This window comes from Sturnira hondurensis, unplaced genomic scaffold (genome assembly GCF_014824575.4).
Source record: "Sturnira hondurensis isolate 20B ecotype Veracruz unplaced genomic scaffold, ASM1482457v3 Scaffold0016184, whole genome shotgun sequence".
Classification (NCBI taxonomy): Eukaryota; Metazoa; Chordata; class Mammalia; order Chiroptera; family Phyllostomidae; genus Sturnira; species Sturnira hondurensis.
The window spans coordinates 2,728,802-2,752,924 of NW_028088815.1; the positions used below are offsets into that span (position 1 = coordinate 2,728,802).

The window sequence follows — 24,123 nt, forward strand, 5'->3', positions numbered from 1 at the left end:
CATCTGTGCTATATGGACTTAAGAAGTTACTAATAACCACAAACAGGAGTTAGGTCCTCAACCAGGATGAAGTAGGTAATCAGATTATAAGGTAGCAAATGCTAATTTAATAAGACTGAAGGCAGAGAGCTGGGATTTATGTAAAAGTTTTAAAGGATCACAATGAAATGCTATTATGTAAAGTCTACTAGCAAAGCCCATAGCTTCTGAGGTATGTTGTCTTCATTCAAAAAAGAAAAAAAAGGGCAAACTAATATTTAGACAAATTCTCAGTTTTATTGATTTAACTTTGACACTAGGAAATCTCACAGCAGAAGTACAAATCATATGTACAAGTATTTATATCAATAAAAATTTCCATTGGTGATTTTTTGGCAGAATGTTGGTTTTGACTATATATGGAATAAATACGACCATGTAAAATCTGCTGCACAGGGGTGTTCCTGCAAAATGCTTGGATAAATTGAGTGTGAAAGAATAATAATACAAATGACTAATTAAACTGGGTGATGACTGAAAGGCTATAAATACTTCATTGCAGTTCCATAAGCAGATCTCCTTCTCCAACTGTGTCCCCAGCTTTACAATGCACCGATTTCACCTTGAATTAGAAAAAGGTGGGGGGGTGGGGTGGAGTAAGAATTATTAACTAGAACAGGAGGGAGCAATCTCGTAATCTGTTTCTGGAAGTGAAGAGACAGGCTGGCAGGCTCTGGAGCACAGGTAGAGAGCACTTGGCTTGCACAGAGGGGACCTCATGCACAGGGGATGTCCTCGTGCAGGGCTGTGACTCAGCATCGTCCCTACTCCCGTCCTTGTCCTAAAAGTCACTGGTGGAAGGCAATTTCTGCTGGCTGGCCCTTGCACTGGGCATTCACATGGGTCAAGGGCAGCACCCTGCGAGCCAGTGTTGGTCCTGGATAAGCTCACAATACCCAGCCCACCCAATCTCTGTGGTTTTAGGTTAAAGAAATGTTCTCTGAGAGTTAATGGAATACTTAGTGTAAACAAAACAAAACAAAACAAAACACACGTATACAAGAGTCAGAGCAGGTACTAATTAATAAGAGAAACTTCCTAGCCCGATTGTAAACACCCTTCTCAAGGGAAATTTAAATGCTCAAAAGGTACGTGGCTGCACAGATAGTACTTTGTGGCGTGATGTGGAACAGGGACTGAGCTCCCGAGATGTTGCTATTGTGCCCTTTCATTCTACTCCTCTCTCCCAGTTTTAATCAGGTTTATTTTCCCCAATTGTGTTCAAATTTGAAATAAGTGGGTAGGGGGTTAGAATGGGGAAGAGACAGTCATTTGACTTCTTGGAGTTTCTTGCTTAAGTGAGAAAATGAACAATGGGTTCGAATTAGTGGAAAACAGGAACAATGGCAGCAACAGCAGGTTTGGTGCCCTGTCCTGTGTCCCTGCAGCTCCACTATTAGCCAGAGGACTAGAAGGGCCTTCCCCTTGAATTCCAGCCCAGGCTCTCTCAGGTCGATGTGATCCTGTGCAATGAGTAGTTCAAAGGCCTTGTTCAGCAGGTGCTATTTCAGCCACTGAAGTGGCTGCTTTTTATGATCTGAAGCCTCTGTGTGTATATAGGATGTATTTTTCATGATGTTGTGATTACATTGTGAACCTTTTCCTCCCTAATGGGAGGATAAAGGGCCCTCCCAGATAAGAACCACCAGCCCCTCAGGTCCCCAGGGTCTGGTCCTCAGGGCTGGGGCTCTGACCATTCCTGGTGCACCCTGCTGGCCAGTAGGAGGAAATGGGATGAGCAGAGAGGACTACTCCAGCTAACAGGGGTGAGGCCACAGCACAGATTTACTCAGAGCACATTAACACCCCGAAAGCAGTTCTGGGCTCCTGATAACCAGGAAGCAGCTAAGCCTTCACTGTGAAACTCAGGCCATGAAGACATAAAACACACTGGCCTACATGGGCCCCCTGCTCCTTAAGAGAGCTATGCCAGTTCATTTTTGTATTAAGTACCTCAGTCTAGCAATACAGGCCTTTGACATACATCTGACATATATTCTGCATGCCCTCAAATGAAGCCAAATTATGAATGGAACACTCATGATGCTAATGCAGTGTCAGTGTTAAAAATCTCAAGGAACAAATTAACACTTTTACAAGAGCAGAAACCAACATTTCTTGTTCACCTTATGAAAAGTAATCACGTAGAAAGCAGACTCCTAAAAATACCTACAGCTCTTGCCCTTGTCCTCTTCCAAACCCATGGAGACTGGACACAGCTGTCTGCAGCCCCTCTCCAACTTGACCTCTATCCTCCCAGCTGGAACTGGACTGGGCATCCCCCTCTGCATGTTCTCTGAGCATCAGTCTCATTTCTTTTTGGGGTGACGGAAGCTGTGTCTCTCTGATGCACATTTCACTGTGAACTGATCGTACCTCTCTGCCAGGGCACGCATCGTTCCCAAGGTTCCATCTCGCCTTCCCAGTCTGGCCACAGTGCTGCTCTCACTCCACCCTGCCTCACCTTACTCCAGACTTCTAAACCAAAAAGTCCTTCGGGAAAGGGTCATTCTGCTACAAATGATCTCTTTTTTTTTAAATATAATTTTTATTTAATTCTTGTTCAAGTACAGGTTTCTGTCTTATATTCCCAGCCCTGCCCCAAATGATCTCTTTTTTGTTGCAAAATAATAATGAAGTTATTGCTTTAAAGGATTTTTCTGTTTTCTTCAAGGGGAAAATACATTTAGGAAGTTTTAATAAATTTCAGTACTAATACATCATCTTCTCTTCTCCCTAAATCATTAAAGTCCCACATGTGTTTGTGGGGCTTTCAGCTCCTCTTGATCTAAAACTGAACTGTTCTCTTTGTGGAGAAATTATCTTGAAGAGTTACATTAATTTTTGCAATCTCTAAAACCATTTCCTGCTGTGTCACCTAAGTCTCAGATAACTAACTGCCTCTAAGACAGATGTAAACATTAAAAATTAAAGACCTCTTAATTTGAAAGCCATTAAAATAAAGAACAGTTGTTCTTCCACTACCTAACTACAGAGAGTCTTCTGGAAAGCCTCCTGCGCAGGAGGCAGGGGCACACCGGTGTGGGGTGGAAAGAGCTGCCGATCTTACTGTCCCCATCTGCAGGAGCGAGAGGTGGGAGGAGATCATGTCTATGACCCTTTTTAGGTCTAACCATCCGAGATTCAAAGGTGGAAATTCTGCTTCCTGCCACAGAGCTGGCATGGGCTGGTGGGAACTTAGGGACATACCTTGCCAGTTTTTCCAGCTGTCATACTGTTCTGCATTTTCATGGCTTCAATCACACAAATTTCCTGACCTTCTGCTACCTGGAAAATGAATAAAAATGGACAGAAGTTTTACCAGCACTCCAATTTTACAACAATGTTCAAGAGTAAAGCCATCAAGATTCTTTGTCAAAGATGTTGAAATTTGATCTAAATAGCAACAACAACCTCTGATAAATACTTTGAACCCCAAGTTCATATCTGGGGGACAGCAGAGAAAGACCATCCCCTGGGAATCTGAGTCTGCCTTTGCCACAGAGATGGGGCAGAAAGGCATGCTTTTCACTTTTGTGCAAAGAATTGGTAAATCTCTACAGATAGAAAGATTGGTGATTTCCAAGGGCTGAGGGAAAAAGAGGAATAGATTGCTGATGGGAACATAGATTCCTTTGAGTGATTAAAATGTTCTTTAACTGCCCTGGCCAGTGTGGCTCGGTGGATTGAGTGCCAACCTGCAAACCAAAAATTTGCTGGCTCGATTCTCTGTTAGGGCACACGCCTGGGTTGCAGGCCAGGCCCCCAGTTGGGGACATGCAGGAAGCAACGGATTGATGTTTCTCTCACATACTGATATTTCTCTCTCCCTCCTTTCCCCTCTCTTTGAAAATAAATGTAAAAACCTTTAAAAAAATTAAAATGTTCTAAGATTGACTGATGATGGTTGCACAATTCTGTGAATAGACTAAAACAACAGAAGTATACACTTTAAAGGAATGACTTGTATATGAATTTTATCTCAGTAAAGCTGTTACCAAAAAATGGAGTTTCTATCTTCAGCGCTGGGGAACTGGGAACAACAGCCAAACATCCGGGCCAGGCAGACCACTATCCCAAACCTCCAGTGCAGGCAATGATTTCTGGAGCTGTGCCCATGCCTTGCAAGGACACTGGGAGCTACCACAGGCTTGGGCTCAAGCTTGGTATTCAGATGTTTGCCTGTTGTTATGGGTGAAGTCCAGGTGGAGCAGGGTATAAACCTCTTGGGGTTAAACATGGGCCTTCCACCTAGGATTTAGCTGGGACTAAAAGCCAATCTATTTATTCTTCTCTCTGCCCTTGAAGAGTAAGCACGAAAGCTGGGCTGGACTTTTCTCCTATGTGAGAAAAGGCCTCTCGGTCTTTGAAATGGGAGAGTGGCATTTCCTACAGCAACCAGCTATCTGGGATGCTGGTGGGCATCTGGTGTGGGGCTCCTGGACGCTCACACCACTGCGGCTGTGCTCGCCCAGTGTCGCAGAATGCCTGGAGAATGTTCTTTCCTGAAATCCCCAAATGATCTCCAAGTCCCCCTTCCGGCCCCCCGTGGGGCACAAGCTGTCTTGCTGGCAGTCGGGACTGCCTGAGCCCTGTGCATTCCTTTCCTCCACTGATCAGGCGGTGGGCTGCTTTTCCTGGCACAGAAACATAGGAAGAGAGGGGATGCCAAAGCTTCGGGGCTGGCACGGAGGAGAGACTGTGCTGCAGAGCTGGGCTTGAAGCACTGTGCTTGCTGCCCTTTCTGATTCACTTTCACCTGGCACCTGCATTCCATGGAGATAAAAGAATCAGCTGCCGAGGGCTGTTCCAAACTTTCTGTTCTTCAAAATCCCGAGGGAGAGACATGAGGGCAACTCAAAGACACTGAAGATGCCCCAGTCAGGATGTCAGCAGCTACTTCCTCAAGTCCTCATTTCAGAGACTTTTTTTTCTCTCTTCAAAGGCTAGCATGGACCAGGCAAGGCAGGGGAAAAGTGAGTCCCCCCAGAGTAGCACCTGCCATTTAGCTCCACACGTAAAACCCTGGTGGACCCAGATCAAGGCTTCTGAGATGGAGGCTGAGGGTCAGAGCTGACCTCAGGAAACAGCATCCCAGTTGAAGGACTGGGAATTCCAGTAACAGAGCTGAGGCTTTCTGGGAAACGGATCTGAAATTCAACTATGGGAATTCCATGAAAAAATTAGTAGTCAGCCCTCCTTCACAGATGGACAAGTGCCCACTCACCATGGGGCCTGTACATCCCTGTCTCTCACCCTCCTCAGCTGGCATCTGAGAGCCTGGGCCTGCTCAGAGCCTCAGTTTCCTCATTCCCAGCCCCATAGGCTTCTCTTGGGTGGGCGCAGCCTTGCCCTTCTGAAGGAGCTCAGCCCACTGCTTGGCATCTGCTGGCCAGAGAGCCTCTCACTGCTTCTTCATAAGAACTTTAAGTAAGTAAATTCACAATTAATGCAAATATGAAAAAGAAATGAACCAGGAAATTTCCAGTGGTCACTCTAAGGGGGCCTGGGACAACCTGACAGTAATGGTCTTAGGAAACTAGTGGAAGGAAACCTGTGGCCTAGGCCTGGGCCACAGCCCCGGATCCAGGCTCGAGCTGGCTTGCTTGAGCCTGAGGGTAGTTAAGCAAGACAAATTCATGGGGCCCACTGTCTCTGCCCACTGACAATCCTTCTTAGCTGGCCTGGCTGGCATGCTTGCAGCACTGGTGATCTGTGAAGAGTTGACATTCAGGTAACTGCAAGTGGTAGATCCCCAGTTATTAATCAGAAAAACAAAACCTCTGATTTAGTCAGAGATATTCAGGAGAGGTGGGAAAGTCCCAAATTTGCAGTGCTCCCTTCTCTCTGATTGTATGACTGGCAATTTGATTAGAAGGACTTCATAGAAAGTGCTCTGGATCTGAAGTGACTGCTCTTCCGCCTGACCCATAGCTCTGCACTGAATCACTGAATTCAATCCCCACAGCTTCCTTTTCATTCCTGTTTTTTTTTTCTCATGCCTGTCTGCTGGTCTTTCTACTTGTATTATTTAGCTGTAGGTGAAAATTTAAGTAATTCATATCTCTGCTCGCCTACAGCCATCTGTTTTGTAATCTGTTTTCACTCATTTGTCCCTAAAAGGGAAAAAAACTCTTGGAAGTTATTTACTCCACAAAATACTGAGATATGTTTTAGTCAGTAGAACTTGATCTAAATTCAAGTTATTTCATTCCTCAAGAATCCAAGTGAGGCAAGCAAACATGGTACCAACCATACAGTGAGGAAAGCAGGTGGGCCTATAACTAGGGGGTGCCCTCCCCACCAGCTGGGCCCTACACAGGCTCTAATCCCAGCAATACCAAGATGGCATTACACAGGCCTCTTAGCTCAACATTTGGAAGCCTCCCTGTCCAGAGGTGCCCATTCGTCCCCACTCCCCAAGTTCGGGAAGGTAGTGGCAGCACCTTCTGTCTTTCCCTGTGTGCTTGGAAAGCTGGGCATTAATTGAGGGAGCAGAAAGGGCTTTTAAACATTCCATTTCCACTAGACAGCTCACAGGCACTGCTCCTGAAGGATCTATGTGTGCACACTTCTCTAACACTTTTGTGAATCATCTGATAAAGACTTAATGATTGTGACAGGATGTCTCCAATGCTGGGCTTACAAAATGGTCACAAGCTTTGCAAGTCTTTTTGATAAACTTGGTCAGCCTGATATACTTCTCCACTCCCTGTCTAATTGGTGTAAAGTTTGGAGGCCTGAATCCTATATCTTTCATCCGGCTTATTGCGTCCTCTCCTTTGACACAGGGTCAAGGTCCACATTCGCATCCGATTATCAGAGTGTACTCATTAAGCAGGAGCCTGCCTTGCCCTAAAATGAGTAAGCTGGGGAGAAAACTCGGCCAATTTATTCAGCAGATTTCAGCACGTTTGGAAGCCCTGAATGTCGCGCGGCACTGCTCTGTGCTGAAAGAGGTTCAGACATCTCCAGCTGATGATTAATTGTGAGTGATGGGAAATAAAATCCAGTAAAGCCAGCTGCTTGCCATGGTCGGCAAAATGACTCTAATGGATATAGGCTGCCAATTTTCCAGTTTTACTGGCAAGTCTTCCAAGTGTAATTAAGGGAAGTTATAAATGATATGGAAATCTATCAAGTTCCATTTATTTTCAGAGGACTCTTTCCCCAGAGACTTTATCTTCAAGCTTATAGTATGCTTTGTTGTGCTAATGATTCAAATCACTTCTTGTTTCTGATTAAAGCCCCCAGTAGCCTTCTACCAAGTTCCTTTCACTTCTTCCCCAAAGATTAAAAGACACAGAACCTTCTTGTGCACATCGCTCTTAGAAAACAGACTAAGGCTGGGACACACTCAGCAACTCGTATCCTTCAGACTGTAAACGTAGGAAGAAAGCTCAAAGGAAGTGCAGGAAGTGAAAAAGAAAGGGGGAAAAAAAGACCTCCATCAAACATAAAGAGAAGCCCCCAAAAGTACAGACTTGAAAGCTGTGTTCAATACCAGATATTCATCAGAAGGTGGTGTAGCTCACTAATGTTATTTGATTTGGAATAAAAGCATGAAAATGATGGCAAAGGCCTAAAATTGGAGATGTAAAGGATGACTGCACAGTATTCCATTTCTCAATTTCATCCTTTAGAGCCACAAAATGGGGGCGATACAGTGACGGGATGAGATTTACAGTAACAGCTGTGGTCTTCCCACACAAGGGAGGCCCTTTTAATGGGCGAAGGTCTGTTTTGAACAGACGGGGGGTAACAAAACAAGGCTCCCTATTAAGAGTGTACAGTTATATTTCTGATAAAGAAAATGACTATGAGAGTTGGATTTCCTTTAAGATGGTCCCTCCCCTCTTCTGTTGTCCAGAACTTGGGTTGTTTTCAAAGGTGTTATCCTTTAAATATAGGCAAGAGGACAGAAATGGCATGGAGGGGTTTTTCCCCCTGTAGCCCACTCTCTAGCAGCTATAAAGAATGCATAGGAAACTGTGCCAGTGGCATATGGCTTTCTACTGTGCTAAACATTCATACAAAAGACAGGTTCATCAGTCATTGGAGTATCTGGATAAAAAATTAGCTCCTGATGGATGGTATTTTGAGCTTACCTGCTGCTAGTACATTACCAGAGAAACACAGGTTTTGAAACCCACATGACATTAGAAACTGCAGACCATGAAATGCAACACATGCAGGAGCACATAATGTACGCCAGATTATACAAAATAATAAATAAGCTATTTAAACCCTCTGCCTAAAATTGAGCCCGCTGCAAGGAACCCTGGGTCATTTCTACGCAGGCCAATTAATGCACAGCATCTGCTGTATAGAAGCAGGGCATGAAGCACTTCCGAATGATTTCAGCAATTAAAAGAAAACTGTTTCCTGCCTGTTCAGACAGCAACTGTTTCAATGCAAGAGTGAGCACCAAATCACTGCATGCAGCTGAAAAATTAAGTCTGCTTTTTGGGGAAGAGGGGTGGGTGGGAGGAAGAATTTTTATGGAAAAAGGAGCCTTCTTTTGTTGTCCTACATTCTGTGTTTTTCTGCCAAATTAGACAGAAGGCTCGGAGGGCTTACCGGCCCACTGTAGTCTCCCCTTCTGCTGTGCTGGGCCCCCCGAAAGCACGGATCAATATCAACCCTGCTGACGACCCCACAAAAGTGAAAATCCTTCAATTACATTTTTAAAGGCAGTTCTACTTAGAACACAGGTGCCTGAATGCACTGCATTTTAAAGCCCTCAGATCTGAAGAAAGACACAGTTAATAGCCACAGGAAAAAAGCATCTCAGATTTGGTTAAAAGGCACTGCTAGAATCTGGTTATAATAACTTCCTCTTTCTGAGCTGGTAAGATAGGCTGATAAATAGATATTTCCTGAAGAAGAAATGTGAATTCACATCCTAACATCTTCTTGTAAGAGGGAGGGAGAAGACATCCCGGGAGACTACCGTATTTAAGCAATGATGGAACGAACCATCATCAAATTACAAAGAGAAGGCAGGTGACAGAAATGCAGTCAAACCCCTTATCTCTAGTCCAAGGCCTCTTTAATGGGTTTGTGCACTAGCCACCTCACTAGGAGGGCGTGAGCAAGGAGAAGTACCACGCTCCACCAGGGCAGATGGTTCTGAGGGGCTGCAGGCTGCACCTCTCCCCTCACTCCCTCGTGCTCCCCCCTGTAGTCGCCCCTCTCTAATTGCACAGTGGGTCTCAAAGCAGGGAACTGAAAGGCGTGGGGAAAGAATACAGAGTTGTGGCCAATATTAAACAACTCTAGTTTTTGTTAAAATTCCTTAAAATGAAGGAAAATATTACACCCGACTGCCCTCTAAGTTAGCTCAAAACCAGAGCCAAAATATCTAGTTACAAAGAGAACTACTTAAAATTGGTGTCATTTACAATCTTTAAGAAATTAGTCTGGATCCACTACCTCTGTGAAATATACTGTTTTAAATAATTCAGAGAAATGGTTTTACTTTATTTTTTTGTAAAAGGGTGAGAAGGAGTATTCTGAAAACTGTCAGAATACTGGTAAAGTGGAGAACTGTCATCTTCAAACATGTTTGAAACAGAGATGCCATCCACTGTAACCTTCAGTGGGTCATTCCTTGAAAATTTAAATCAAAGACCAAGTTTGCAGGAGATTCTTCTACAATATTTAATTTATTGATTGAATAAATTAAATTTATTTTAATAAATATTTTACCTTATATTGATAATTATCTTTAAGTTATAAAAATACCCAAATTCTTACCTCCAATAAAAATCACCCCTAATGCATAAAAGTAAATGCTACTTGGAAGAGAACAAAAGGCCCAACTCAGGATAGCTGTTACCTCTGAAGGAGGCAGGACAAGAATGCCACTGGAGAAAGGGCAAGTTCTTGTATGGGCAGTGTTTTTGTGTTAAATAGAATGGGAAGCAAATATGGTAAATAAGGTGAGCAGAAAGCATAGGACTACTCATGCTATTTTTATAACTTTCTATATGTTTGTAACATTTCAAAATTTAAAGTTTAAAAATGTTAAATAATGAACATATGAATCTGTACATGCTTTGCAATACAATCTAAGGTTTGGATGAAAAACTGGCACCTTATCAAATAAACTGCTTGAATAACTACTGCTATAAAATATGTAAATTTAATCATTGCAATTGTTTCCTGATTGTAAATCAAGGGATCCAAAAACTGGAAAATCTATCAAACAGCCAGGCCAGGTTGTCTGCCAGGGAAAGATGCTGTTACTGATATCGGGCTGCGTGGGGTACACAAGTTACTGCCAGACAAGCACACGTCAGGAGGGCCCAGTCCACCCCTTCTCATCTGGAATACCTAAGGGCGAAGGAGGTTTCAAATCCTGCTCATTCACAAAAGGAAAATAAAGGTCTCTCACCAAGTTTATTTGTAATTTCTCCAAGATCAGCTAGCTGTAAGCTCAATTGCAAATGGTTTGGGCACAAAGGGGTGGTGTGACTATCATGCTCACCCACCCACCTACCTCCTTGGGTGTCTTCTCCCTAAAGGAGCACATGCAAGGAGAAAAATAAACCAGGGCCAATTCTGGGTTGTTCTCCTATTAATGATTCCAAATTCTATGTCTTATAGTATCCTCTCCTTTTTTGTGTAAATCACTGTTTATGTGAACAATAATCCCCAATACATAATTACCTGCTGCTAAAGGTCAGTTCACTAAAAAGTGTATCATCCTTATTTTGCCTCCCTCAAAATACCGCACTCTGTCTCACTCACAGTGGATGGGCTAAGTGGCAGGAAAAAACAGCAACAGGTGCTTACTGTCAATCTATTGTTTTACCTGCTCTCACAAAGTGATAAGTCACAAAGTAATAATCAAGAAAGAAAGAAATATAAGTGGGTACACAGCTTGCTTCTGGTTCGCATCTCACTTAATTTTAGATGTAATAAATAACAAATATTTCTGATGTAAATTTGAGATGACTGAAAAATCTAAACATAACTGGAACAAATCTTAATTAAATGCAATATTAAAATATCCAATTGTGTTGTCTCATTTTTATTTTATTTATGGTATTGTTTCTGATATCAAAATATGCTGATAATGACTTAATATTTAAAATCAAATGAAAATTGTGCAACACATTCAATAGTTCTAATTTTAATGCTGGAAAAAATGTATTTAGCCATTTTCTTCAGGAAGATCATAAAAATAAAAGTTACAATGATTAAAACAAGTTATTAAAAATGCTAACTTTGATTACAGAGATACCCCAGTTTATGATGTGTTAAATATATAGAAAAGTAGGTATTTTTCAAACTGAAGTAAAGATCAGTCATTAAAAATATTTTCAGAAGGCATATAAAAATGTATTTATTAAAGGCATATAAAATGATTTTATCAATTGTTTTCTGAATTAAATTTGTGATTCTGGACTTTTATAACCCAGTTCTACTTAGTTTCTAATTGATTTGTTTGCTTATATGAATTTTACTCTTCATTAACTATAGTCCCTTCCCCACATGTTCAAAAAGGCTATTATGTAATCATTTAGAAAAGATTTTGCTATTACATTTAACGTTGAATAGTACATACTACACATTGAAAAAGTATTAGGCACTTTTGCTGTTTGAACCCAATAAAAGCACTTAGAGGAAAACGTAGCTTCTGTGCCGAAGGAGGGGAGGACCTCTGCCCACAAAGGTCTCTGGATGCCTTTACTGCTTCTAAAGTGCCTCCCAAATCATCTCGTCCTGAGATCTTCTTAAAATTCTGTTGAAATTGTTTACTTCACAAAAACAAATTTGTAACTTATTATTTATGTGACACTTTTGTGGAACACATTGTTGCCCGCTCACATTCTAAGATTTGTCAAGTCTTAATATACAAATTTCAGATAACTAGAACTTAAACTACAAAAAATAACATTTCAAAGGAGAATGGGATACTTAGAGGCCCTCAGTTGTTTTTTTAGGTCCTTGTTTTCCTTGAAAATACACTGAGATGGTTGATTCCTTTCTCTTCCTACTCACAAAAGTGGAACCTTGCCTCAGCTATTGTTATTGCTAAGAACATAACCTGCCTTGCAATAATTTTAAACCACAAAACTTAAGAGTTACAAGTATTATTTTCTTATACTGGCCTCAAGTAAACATTGTGCCTTTGGTCCAAGGAAAATTTCTTATGTGTTAATTGCACGAAGCATATTTAACTATACAAGTTGTTATAAAAGCTGACAAACATCGGGCCCTGCATTTGGTTTAGGTATTAGCAGTTTGGGACACTTTTCACAAATAATAATTCAAGAAAAAATACTATTGTATCAAAACACAATGGGACCAAATATAAAAGGAAGTTCTGTGAGGACCAGAAGTGGCACTGGAAGCTGGAGAGAGGAACAAAAAGAAAGTACATGCTCTGCCAGACCAGCCTAGGCACCCACGTGGAAAGGGCATTTATAAGTAAGGTGACGGACACAGAGAAGCCAATTCACCAGGGGTACATACCCTCCTGCCCCAGCCAGCCATGTCCTCTGACTTTAAAGGAATACATGCAAGAGAGGGTTCAGTCAATTCTCAAATTAAACCATTCTTGAATACCCACATTTAATTATTGGTGGTGGTTTTCAATATCTGAGCTACCCAATGACTAATACAATATTGCTCTATTTTACTAAGTGCCTTGTTTTCCCACATTAATTCATGAACCAGGAAATGGAAAGTATGAAGCCTCAACCCTTCTGGTATCTGAAGAAGCTGGACTAGGAGAAAGCAGTTGTTGGAAACAAGAAGGCTGCGTGCTCCCTGCTCTCTGCCTGAGCAGCCGCAGCGAGGAAGCTGGCGCAAATGGAGGAGCAAGACTGCAGCATGAACCTCCTCCCTCTGTGCTCTCAGCAGGAGCCACCAATCCCTCCCAGGCCCTCTCTCCATCCACTCAGGTTTTGACTCAGGTGTTGGAAAAGTAAGGATTGCCATTAAAACACTTATTTTTTTAAAGCGCAAATGTGATTTTATAATTAAAGCCACACAATCATGACTGACAAGCTCAGGATGGCAGTATACAGCCCATGTAGCTTCCAGAAAAAGCTTAAGATGTTAGATGGTAAAAAAAAAAAAACCAAAAACAAAATAACCCCCTCACTTTGTTCACCAGCCTACACTTCCAGTCACTAGAAGATTCCACTAACTGCTTTGATAATTGGTATGAGTGTACTCATGCTGACTGACAAGGCCAAGGGACTGCCTCCTTATGACCCTAATCCTTTAGAATGAGGAAATACAAGACAAACCCCACCCCCATAATCATTACATACATATAAAATATTTAAGCATCACCCCTCTCAAATCCTTGACACTTGGGTGTTAGACAAGCATAATGAGTGCTTTCTTCCAAGAATATCAATGCTTTCTAAATAAACGTAACAATTCATAGCTCCTCAGCCTCTTTGATGATTTTTCTAGAAAAACTAGTAGTTCCATTTTATATCGTCAGGTAAAGCAATTGTTAAGTCAGTTTTCCAGCTTCATGTGACAATTTCAGGACTAATCATTTAAACAACTGAAACTGATAAATTTTTCTTAATATTCAATTATAAATACTTTTCTAGAAGCCAACGACGATATGAGTTTTTCCTCAGTGTTATTTTATTTATGTTAATAAAGAAATACAGAGGCAGTTTTAATGTAATCTTTACAGGAAAATATAAAAACTCCTGTTGCTTAACTGAGATACCAAATGGAATCACCATCTCATTTATTAAAGACTACCATATTCGTCCATTATTTTCTGGCACATGAATAAAAAAGGCAAGCACTTACATGCCCCCTAGAAACCTTTCTGTTGACTCTGTTTTCTTTTTACTTCTGCTGCTAATAAAGGGAGATGTCTAATCATGCTGTTAAAAAGTGCGGCATCCTACCAATTCATCTGTTGCATGCTACTGTGAGATTGAACATGTGGGGAAATATTAATATAGCTTTCACTATGCCTTAACGTCTCAGAGTCAAGATGAAAAACATATATCTGTAATCCTAAATTTTATTTATCAAGTTAGGGAAGTGAGCTAGTACTATAAAGATTACAGAATTAACTTTTGTTAGTTCCCTTCCCTTTTATTCCAAAAATAATGCAGAAAGTTCCCCATCAGAAGTTTACTTTTTAGTATGAGTTCTTCAAGGATGTGTAAAGCACAGAGAGCCTGAGAGTAAATAGAAATTTTAAATAAAATACTTCCTAAAACTCCAAATTTGCCAAATAACAGAATGAATCAGGCTTTTTTTCTGTTGCAGTTCCAGATCAGTTGAGGGGAGAGGCACTCAGATATTGTTACTAAACTAATTCAAATGTGAAACAGTTGGCCAAAAATTGGACAAAAGCTATTTTGCTATTTGGTGGAGGTAGCAGGACCTAAGAAGGACCTGCACAGGGCACGATCATGCTTCTGTCTTCCCCCATCCCACAGATAGGCACACTCCTTACCATGTCCCCGGGCTTGACAGCGACGGCCACCACCATTCCCGGCATCGGGGAGCGAAGAATACTGCTTGTATCTTCAGCCACTTTTTCCAGCATAAATTTGTTCAGTTGTGCAGCAAGTTTGGTCAAGATACGTACCTTGTACTTAAGGAAAAACACCACAAATGAGTTTAAATGCTGAACTTTTCCTCAAAAGTAGTGCTCATTCAAAATCAGTTTTTACCTTTTAAATTTAAATTATATCACCTTTGAAATCACATGACTTTTAATTATTGTACATAAAAGTAAAATGCATTAATTTGTTTCTAGAATATAAGCCAATTATTTAAGATATTTCCTGAAATAAGAACTCCAGTAATTCATTAGTGATAGTTATCATCCTGTATTATGAAGAAAAATATCCAAAAACTTATAAAGAAAACAGTGAGAATTTTCTTTGTTTTTCCTTCACAGCTTACACAACATCCCCATTAACCCAAATTCCGTGAGCTGGGTCAGCCCAAGGGAGAAGAGGGGTGACTGTGAACATGCACCAGTAGATGGCAGCAGATTGCTGTCTCTAACTTCTCACTCCCCTTAAGAGAGCTACTATACTGTGTATCAATAACTTAAGACAAAGGGTTTCAGTGCTCGTTTGGGGCAAAACAATATTTAAAATTCAATTTAAAATTCACCCAATGATATAAAATATTATATTCACGATTGAAAATGTTAGCTTTTCTTCTTAGGCACAGCATTATGTAGTCTTTCTGTTACAACATGGTCAAGGTACATACAGATGAAATATGATAGTATCTTCTGTATTAAGGGACAGTATATCAAGAGCTTAAAACCACTGAAAGAAAACAGGGTCCACAGCTAAGTATTTTAATGGCACTTTCCGTCGATGGCTCTCAAACACTTAGGGGTCCAGTGAATGCAGTTCCAGCAGAACATTTCTAGTAAAGAGAACTTCTGCCTGGCAGGAGAAATCCTAGGTCTCTGTGAATAAATACATGAGCCTCAGTTTGGTCTGTCCAAACAGAAACAAGATAAAACGGTTTGAGGAAGTGTTAGTCGGTGAAGCAGGAACGACCACCTGAAGATTTTTGGATTCCTACCAGATCGCATTTCCCCTGGGTAGACAAATGCAGCATCCAGGCAGCCCCATTTTGTTCAAAAAAGGCTGCTGTAACTCAAAGCCTCCTGTGGGCATCATGATGGCAGGGATGCAAAAGCAAAATAGAATTCACCCTTTAATTCAGTGCAGGGTCAGCAGAAATCTCTAAACACGCTCTTTCCAGGACCTATTTAAAAAGGAGTGGGGGGAGGGCCCCAAGGAAGAGCTTTGATGGCCTAAGTTCAGAGCAGATTTACCACTGCGACAGGTTGGGTAATAACATCTTTTGCATGTTTCTTTACTCCTGAATGTGTGTTTTGCAATCAAGACATATAAATGTCTGCCAGTTTCTGAAGGTTATGATCCTTAAGTGAAATTACAGTGCAAATAAAAGCTTTTTGCTCCTATTAAAATTCATCTGAGTCATAAGTGGCAAGGGAAGAAAGCAAGAAGAGTGCATTCTGCTGTCAGTCAAATATTCTGGTTAGAGAGGGACTACTTATCAATGAGGAATTGTATCTCTAAATCCTTCATTAAATTTATTGGGGTGGATAGAAACAAAGGGGGGGGAATATAAGTGTACCAAATTACACAGTTTTAGTGTCTGTGCTCTGTCTACCTTAGAAAGAAAATCCAACATCACTAGAAGCACCAGTCAACAAAAAAAGTTACTTTTCAGCCATGTGACTGGTATCAGCGATGTGACTGATCAGCACTACGCCATTTTTTTCAGCATAGCATATGGATCTAACCCCACCCCCACCCCCCACCCTCTACTTTGACTTCAAAATGTGAGCACTAAAATCAGGAAAAGTATCTCTATATACCGAGAATACAATTGATCACATTTCACCACAGTGGATACCCTTAAAAACTAAGTTTAGCTATATATCACAAACAAGCCTTAATATAAATACAGTGCTAAGATTGTCCCAAGCTGCATTTCTCTCCAGAAATGACAAGATCCTGACTAAAGCTGGATCCTTTTACTATTTTTACAATTTTCATATCTTTTGGATTCCTTTCTCTGCAGGACTCCTGCTTTGCTTGGAAAGAGATGTAAAAAAGTCACAAAACTGAATGCCTTTAGATGAGGTCTTTGTTATTGATGAGATGTTCCTTTTCCTTTTGTATTTGTTTATTGTTCTTGAATCTGTTTGGGGGATAAGTGACTTATTGTAATCGCAGGCAAAAATAACAACGGGGTAAACGCCTCAGGAGAGGCCTTATTGCAAATAGTTGGCTTAGAAATGACCTTTCTGAATAGAAAAAGAGAACCATGGAGAAGTTTCTCTTTTTAAGATTACCTTTGATGTTGTCCTGACCCTTTCAGTGTGCCCACACAAACATGCCTTCTGCAAACAGCCCCTTGGCTCGCCCATGCAGCACACACGGGGGTGCTTGCCAGGATGGGATCTAAGCAGAGTGCAGCATATGGGCCCATCAGAACAAATTGCCTGGTGAGAACCGTAAAAGCTTTTTGATGCCTCAGAAAAAAAGTCATTTAAGAATGTACACTAGGGCTTTCAAAGTTTATGATCAAAACTGCTATTTATTGGTTTTCTGAATTCTTAGGGGACACAGGCAGAGCAGCCAACTAGTTTTGAGAGATTTCATGAAAATGCCCTATGACGCATGCAGTTTGGGTTTATGCTAAGAATTTAAATTTTCCTAATGGATTCTGTAAAACGTCCCTGGAGAGTGTTGATTTTAAACTGCTGTTATTATTTTCAAGCAGAAAACCCACAAACTTATGTTTGGGGGTTGGGAGCCCCAGATTTTAAGAAGCTGGTCAACAGGACAGAGAAGTACAATCCTAGAAGTCAGAGGTATTCGCCCTGCAAGGTCATGAGAAACGTCAGTTTGAGGGATCAGCAGTTGCTTATTGGTTCAGCGGCTGTTGGTCATTAGGTGGAATCTCTCACTCACTCTGTGGGTTTAGGAAGGTGCTCTCCAAACCGCAATTGAGTAAGTTCTTGAAAAACACACTCACCATGTAAGTAGAACAGGTGCTCTCCAGGCAGAGCCTAGCCAGACTCCTCCATTCATACAGACCATAAGAGGTCTTATCTCATATGCTAATTATGGCAAAAATGATCCCAGCCCAATCTCTAAGCAAATTAATTTTATGGTGCCTGCAATGAAAAACCATGTCTAACAAGAAAATTTCTCTCAAAAAGTTCACAAGAAAGAAAAAAAATCATACCAGACATGAAGGGATCGGGAAGAAAACTATAAGAGATAGACAATTAAAAGGCACACAGTGGAATTGTTTAAAAAATTAACATACAGCTCTTAACATGGAACCTGATAAAAAGAGAAAAGATAGAAGCAGAGTGCTGTGGTTGCTGGGAGGAAAAGGAAGGGACCAATCATGGTTTGGGCTAAAAAAAACATCCTGCAAATGGGCATGCCCACCAGTGCCATCAACACACACAGCTCTGGCAAACAAACAGTAGAGAGCCCCCACTATGGATGTCCTAAACACCTCAAATGGTCCCACAAAAACCACCCTGCTGATGTCTGTGCCAGTTTAATGCATGTTTATCCTCATGGACTTTAAATCCATGTGCTTCTTTGAAGGCCTCCAGATTCACCAGTCATTTTACACATCCCACGCTCTCATATGTTTATATGATTTAGAGGTCTGTAGGCTCCTGGCAAAATGAGTGCTTTCAGTTTGCTTTGCGTACTTCTTTCAGTTGTGATTTGTTCCCTTTAAAGTAGCCTAACTTCAGTTTCCGTTTCTACACCATTCTTTCAACAACGAGGATATGTACAGTGGGTGAACCATGGTTTTTCATGTTAACTGGGGGCCATCTCTGTTCACACTGAGTCAAGGTAAATGATGAACCTTAAATGATGAACCATTATTGGGAATTATCTTGCATCAATCATCTTAACATCCCGAAGCATTGGCCATATACTGTTCATCAGCCTTTGCTTATTTAGTGAGACAGCAAATCCCTTTCTTCAAATACAAGGATCTCTTCTTACTCAAAGTTCTACATCTTCTGGTCCAAAGATCTCCAACATTAAGCTGTGTCTTCCTTTTCACAGTGGCATACTGAGAGCTAACACTCAAATATTTCCCTAAAAGTCTACTTCCCTAACTTGAGCTAGAGAAAAACTGTCAGTGTTCAAGTGACCACAATGACTAGCTGCAAAAACGATACATGTTTTAAAACAACAGCATGTTAGAAAAAGAGAAATAACACTAAATGAAAATTAAAACACCTTGGTAGAATAATGAATGTAATCCAACCTTGATTTTCCTTCCTATGTTCTTTGTGAGATATACTGCGAACACTTGAGGAAAACAAGTACCAAATGTTCAAGGCCGTGCAAAATACCTTAAATACTTAGGAGTCAGGCCCAACAACACCAAAACAACCCAAATCGCCAAGAAACAACACTAAAAACATACACAATTAAAATCTGTCCTTTTCTTGGAGGTACCACTGAAGAGAAGAAGGTGAAATGAGCAGACAGTGAAGAAAGCTTCTTGTACAGCTGCCGTCACTGGAGCAGCCTGTTAACATAATTCTGTGACAACTCCATCGGCACAGTCTCAAGGTAGCTGTCAATCAGGGTGCATCATTTAATCCAACAGCACTCGGAGGACTTTCTCTGACAACCCACATGATAGCATATCTACAGCTCTATTTATATATCAGCGCTCAGTTGTGTTTACAATGCTGTTGTAATTAGAAAAGATGCAACAGGCAGCAATATTATTGAGATTTCCACTTTGTAGTACTGCCCTGTAAAGTGTGATCTTGCTTCACAGAGTCATGCTAAATGACAAAAGGCTATTTTCTTCAATCTCCCAGCTCAGACAGCACTTCATTTGCAGCTATCTATAATTAGATTAATGGTGTACTGCAGTACAAAGCAGGCCCACTTCACATCTGATAGCATATGAATTAGGACAAACACTTATTTCAATTCCAGGCAGAGAAAGCAATGACTGGGCTATTTAGCATAGTCTTTATGGTAGAATGAGATGTTAATTGTGTACCATTACCTCTAAACTGCTTGCTTGTTGTATAAATCACTGTGCTAATTGATGCAGAGATAGAAATGTAGCCACAGGCAAGAAAGTAAAGGAATGAGAGCTGAAGATAGAGGGTAAAGGAGTAAAACCATATGGAGATGAGGTTCTTTTGAAACCTTTCCTTTCTGCCCATGAGAAGGATTTCTGAAAAGTACAGAAAAACTCTTGTACTAGGAAAGAAATTTTAATTTTTCATATTCCTCTTAAAAACACAAATTTATCTTGGCTCCCAGATTTCAAAAACAGAGGTATGTGGAATTAATCTAAATATACATTCATGAAAACATGGAATGTGCAGTTTTCAAACAGAACTCTCTATCTGGGTTTTGGGCTTCTGGGTTCATAAATAACACTCATAAACTACCTGAAGCAGATGTTTCTGACCCATCCACAGGCAAAAATAAATTCAGTCCCAAGACTTGAAGTTGTTCTCATAGACCAAAACACAATAAAACCACAAAACTCAGCAGGCTTAGGTCTGTTACAGACTCAGTAGAAGCATTTATTCAGTCTCTGAATCTAACAGAACAGAGCAATTTCCACCTGCCATTGTTCTGTTTTGCTGGTGGAAAACACTCAAATCTGACTACTCCAGTTCATGATTTCACATAGATAGGCATGACAGCGTAAGAAACTTTGAAACCTGTAGAGAATTTTTGTGAGTGTATTTGAGCCAAACTGACGACAATTGCTAGGAAGCAAGATCTCAACAGACTGAGAAAATAGGAGTTTACCACCTTATTTTATACACTACAATCAAAAGAGAAGGCATAAGGGGGTTACAAGAAATCCACTGGTGATAGGTTAGAGAGGCAGGAGAAAGCAGAGTTGGTGGAGGGAACTCTGGGATTGGATAAAGGTTAAATGATAGACACCTTTACACAGGTGGGTTCAGGATAGTTCATAGTCGACAATTAACATGATAATGATAACAGTGAGGGGATTTGTGGTCTCCCCCTGGTGTGGTGCCCAGCTTTGAAAGATCTGGAGAAGGGAAATAGGACATTCCAAAGGTATGCTATCATAGATGCAAAAAGACAACAGACAGGCTCAGGTAAGGTAAAGACGGACCTTTGTTAGGAAAAAATACCTAACATGACAAGCTGCCATGAACTGCTTTTAGTTAGAAAGTCTTAATTTCAGACCATCCCATGTTGTTACTTTAGGTCCCTGAGTTTGTAAGGCTGACATGCAGGCCTCCTCCGAGTGTGTCAGATTTGGCCTTTTCTTCCACAGTAAGGAACTGGAAAGGAAATCTTTTTTCTTTTCTTTTTTTTTTAAACTAGCAAAAAATGAAAATAAAAATAAGAGCATGTAATAATTTAAAAGTTTCAATCTTACCGCAAAACACTATACTTTCTGTTTAAAATGTCCTACTCAGCACTCACCAGCTCTTACTGGGGTAATATGAGTATCTCAAAAGCACAAATATAGAAACCAAATGCTATGAAGTCTAACTGTTAAAGATCCATAAAGAAACATGTTCTTTGGAAGTTCGTAAATCAATTGCATACGCCTTATGTATGTGTTCCCAATTTTTTTAATGGCAAAGCAACAGTAAGTTGCAAATTACTGCTGTGCACTTTTTAAAATAAATTCAGCTGCTTAGTAATTAGCACTATTATTGTTACAGAACAGAGGTCCAAAGTGGGGGGGGGGCAATACTTGGCCCACCCAGGGATGCCAAAAACTGCTACAGAAAACAGGGGCCCTTCCCAAGGACAGTATACTAATACCTTCTGGGCCCGTCTGTCCACCACCAGAGAAAAGACAACTCACATTGCCAGAGATTTGTGAAAAGGAAAGGAAAGATTTCTTTAAAGCTATACAGACTTAAAGTAATGACCCAATGCCCCCATTAATATATCAAAGTCCTTTAGGATAACCACAGACACCCACAGCACTTCCTTCCCCCCTGCCCTAATTCAGGGTACCATATCTCAGGAAAAGAAGTACACGTCTGTGTTTCAGGCCGCTGGCACCGTCAGCTATGTCGCTGTCCAGGAAGGATCTCTGATTACTCCAAAGTCATGTGGCGCCTTCTCATGGTGTACTGGCAAAAAGTTCTTTCACCCTTCTTCCAGGCAAAGTCTTTCCTGCTTCCCAGGCCATGCGGCCAAAGGGAGCACCCCAACGCCTCGTGGCCCTCTTCTACCAGAGCTGCAAGGGTCAGCACTCTGGCATGTGGCTTTCTTCTTCGCCTGGCTGCAGGGGTCCCCATTCTGGCAAAGCCCTATGGTTCTCCTTCTCACATGGGTGTAGAGGTCCCCACTTTGGCAAAGCTGAGTGGTACTCCTTCACATGGCTGCAGGGGTCCCCACTCTGGCAGAGTCACATGGCTCTTTCCTTCACCTTGCCAAGAGGGGATCCTTACTCTGCTAAAACTGTGTGGCTCTCCTCTTCACCTGGCTGCAGGGGTCTGCACTCTTCCAAAACTGCATGACTCTCTCTTCAGTGGCTGAGAGATCCTCACTCTGCCAACACCGCATGGCTCTCTCTGCCACCTGGGCGAGAGAGGGTCCTTATTCTACGCAACCGTGTGGCTCTCCCACGTGGACAAGAGGGGGTCCTCACTCTGCCCCAAACTGCATGGCTCGCTCTTTCACCTGGCTGCAGAGGTCCCTATTTTGGCAAAGCCATGTGGTTCTCCCTTTCACCTCACCGAGAGGGTCCTCACTCTGCTAAAACCACGTGGCTCTCCTCATGGTGGGCCAGAGGGGGTCCTTCTGCATCCTTTCAGACTGAATGGCAAGACTGCATGGATGCCCTCACTTGAGTTTAAGTCCCAGTGCAGATCTTCCTTCCTAACCCTATTTCTGACTCCTCCCACAATCCACTAGCTCTGCCAGTACTCTGGCTTCTTCTTTCTCCTGTTATAGTCATTAGTCCGGGCAAGTGTGGCCTGGTGAGGTAGGAACTGCCTCCAAGCCTGTCTGGCAGGCGCAATAAGCCTGTCCAGCTACCTTAGCAGTGAAAGTCAGGCCCATCTCCAGGCCTGATCTAGTGGCAGGCACAGCAGTTCTTTAGATATGCAAAGTAATTCTCAATGGCCCTGCTCCTTTTGTCCCTTCCTCCAACTGACACCTGGGGGTAGGGAGGGTGAGGACATCTTAATATTGCCTGGACACCTTGAGTTCTGGACCCCATTCCAAATTCTTTTTGGGGGGCCCTCCTCCTGGTTGCACCCTGTTACATTATGACAAAATTTTACACAGAGAACAAATATAGTGGACCAGTTAATAGTTCAAATTCTCAACCTCAGAGTAACAGTTAATATACCCATCTACTGAAACTGCATATTTGAGAAACCTTTTGTGTAGTTTAGACTTGTGAAATCCAAATACCAAATTAATGTGCAAGACAATAAAATAATGTCACCACTAAAGTTATCACCCCTAAATGTGTGTGGGGGAGTCTAGTTTCTTTGTTGGGACCAACAGTCTACCCTTCACCACAGAGAGCAGCCCTTATATAGCTGACTGCAGGACTGAGAACACCGTATTGCTACTGAAAATCCAACAATTTAAAGTTAGGTCATTATGCTAAAGTTAAAAAAAAAAAACCAACTATGAGGAAACAGCGAGGGCTCTTGCTGTGGAAACACATCAGTAAAACAAATAGTGTGAACTACTCTGAAATAACACCTCCCAAGCATGCAGCTAAATGACTTAATGCTAATGCGTAGAGGAAAAGATCTGGAAGTTGTGTAAGGGCCTGCTCTCAATCATTAATCCCTTGTTTGGACCATTTGAACTAGAGCGGTACAGCCCGCAGCAAAACACCAACATGCTTCTCACTTGGTGTGTCAGCGAAGCTGGTGTTAACGGGAGAAGATATATGGTTTCTGATATTGCATCCCAGTTCCTCAACATTTGCTCCCTTTAATTGAGAAGGCAGTTAAACACAAAGTAAATCATTCAGTTAGCTTAGCTGTTTAATGACATATAATTGATAATGTCGTTATGTTGCTGTGATATAATGCATCACTTTCAACACTCGTTCACTTACATTTATGAATCCATCTATAATCAAGGATTTTTTGTTCTGTTTTGTTTTGTTTTCAGCTATGAAATTGGTTCTTGGACTTCAGTCTTTTGCTGGACCAGTCAATGTACCACAAAGAGCAAGAATCTCATTAAGGACAGTTTTCAAGAGAGGAAGCACAAAAACCGAGGAGGGAAGAAAATTCCAACAAAACAAAACAACAAAAATACATGAAGCCATTTCGGCAACTCATCTTTAAAAATGCTTGCTATAAAAAAAAGGAAAGTTTTCTTAGAGAAAAGAAGAACTACCTTATGGACACTATCAAAGCCTTTGAAGAAGGAGTGAGTTGAGTTAGTGTATATCTCTAGCTTGTTCCCAAAGAACAGTATTTCCTGGAGTGAAAAACATGGGAATGTCTGTCAATAATAAAAAAACTAACCCAATTTTTTAAAATTTTGTTTTTAATCAGAAACACAGGGTCTTTAT

At 41.3% G+C, this 24,123-nt stretch overlaps 2 protein-coding genes across 3 annotated transcripts in view; one reads left to right on the plus strand and one right to left on the minus strand.

Moving 5' to 3' along the window:
• GGACT (gamma-glutamylamine cyclotransferase) overlaps nt 1-8,491 on the plus strand; it is a 61,869-nt gene extending 53,378 nt beyond the window's left edge. The window contains exon 2 of the mRNA XM_037065800.1: nt 6,831-8,491. Within this exon, the coding sequence (XP_036921695.1) occupies nt 6,831-7,025 (195 nt within the window). The 3' untranslated portion in view covers nt 7,026-8,491. The remainder of the gene's footprint in view (nt 1-6,830) is intronic.
• Nucleotides 256-24,123, minus strand: part of PCCA (propionyl-CoA carboxylase subunit alpha) — a 468,144-nt gene continuing 444,276 nt past the window's right edge. For both annotated transcript variants that reach the window (XM_037065798.1, XM_037065799.1), the window contains 3 exons: nt 14,498-14,638; nt 3,250-3,327; nt 256-601 (listed from right to left, as the gene is read on the minus strand). In XM_037065798.1, coding sequence (XP_036921693.1) covers nt 533-601; nt 3,250-3,327; nt 14,498-14,638 — 288 coding nt within the window. In that variant the 3' untranslated portion in view covers nt 256-532. The remainder of the gene's footprint in view (nt 602-3,249; nt 3,328-14,497; nt 14,639-24,123) is intronic.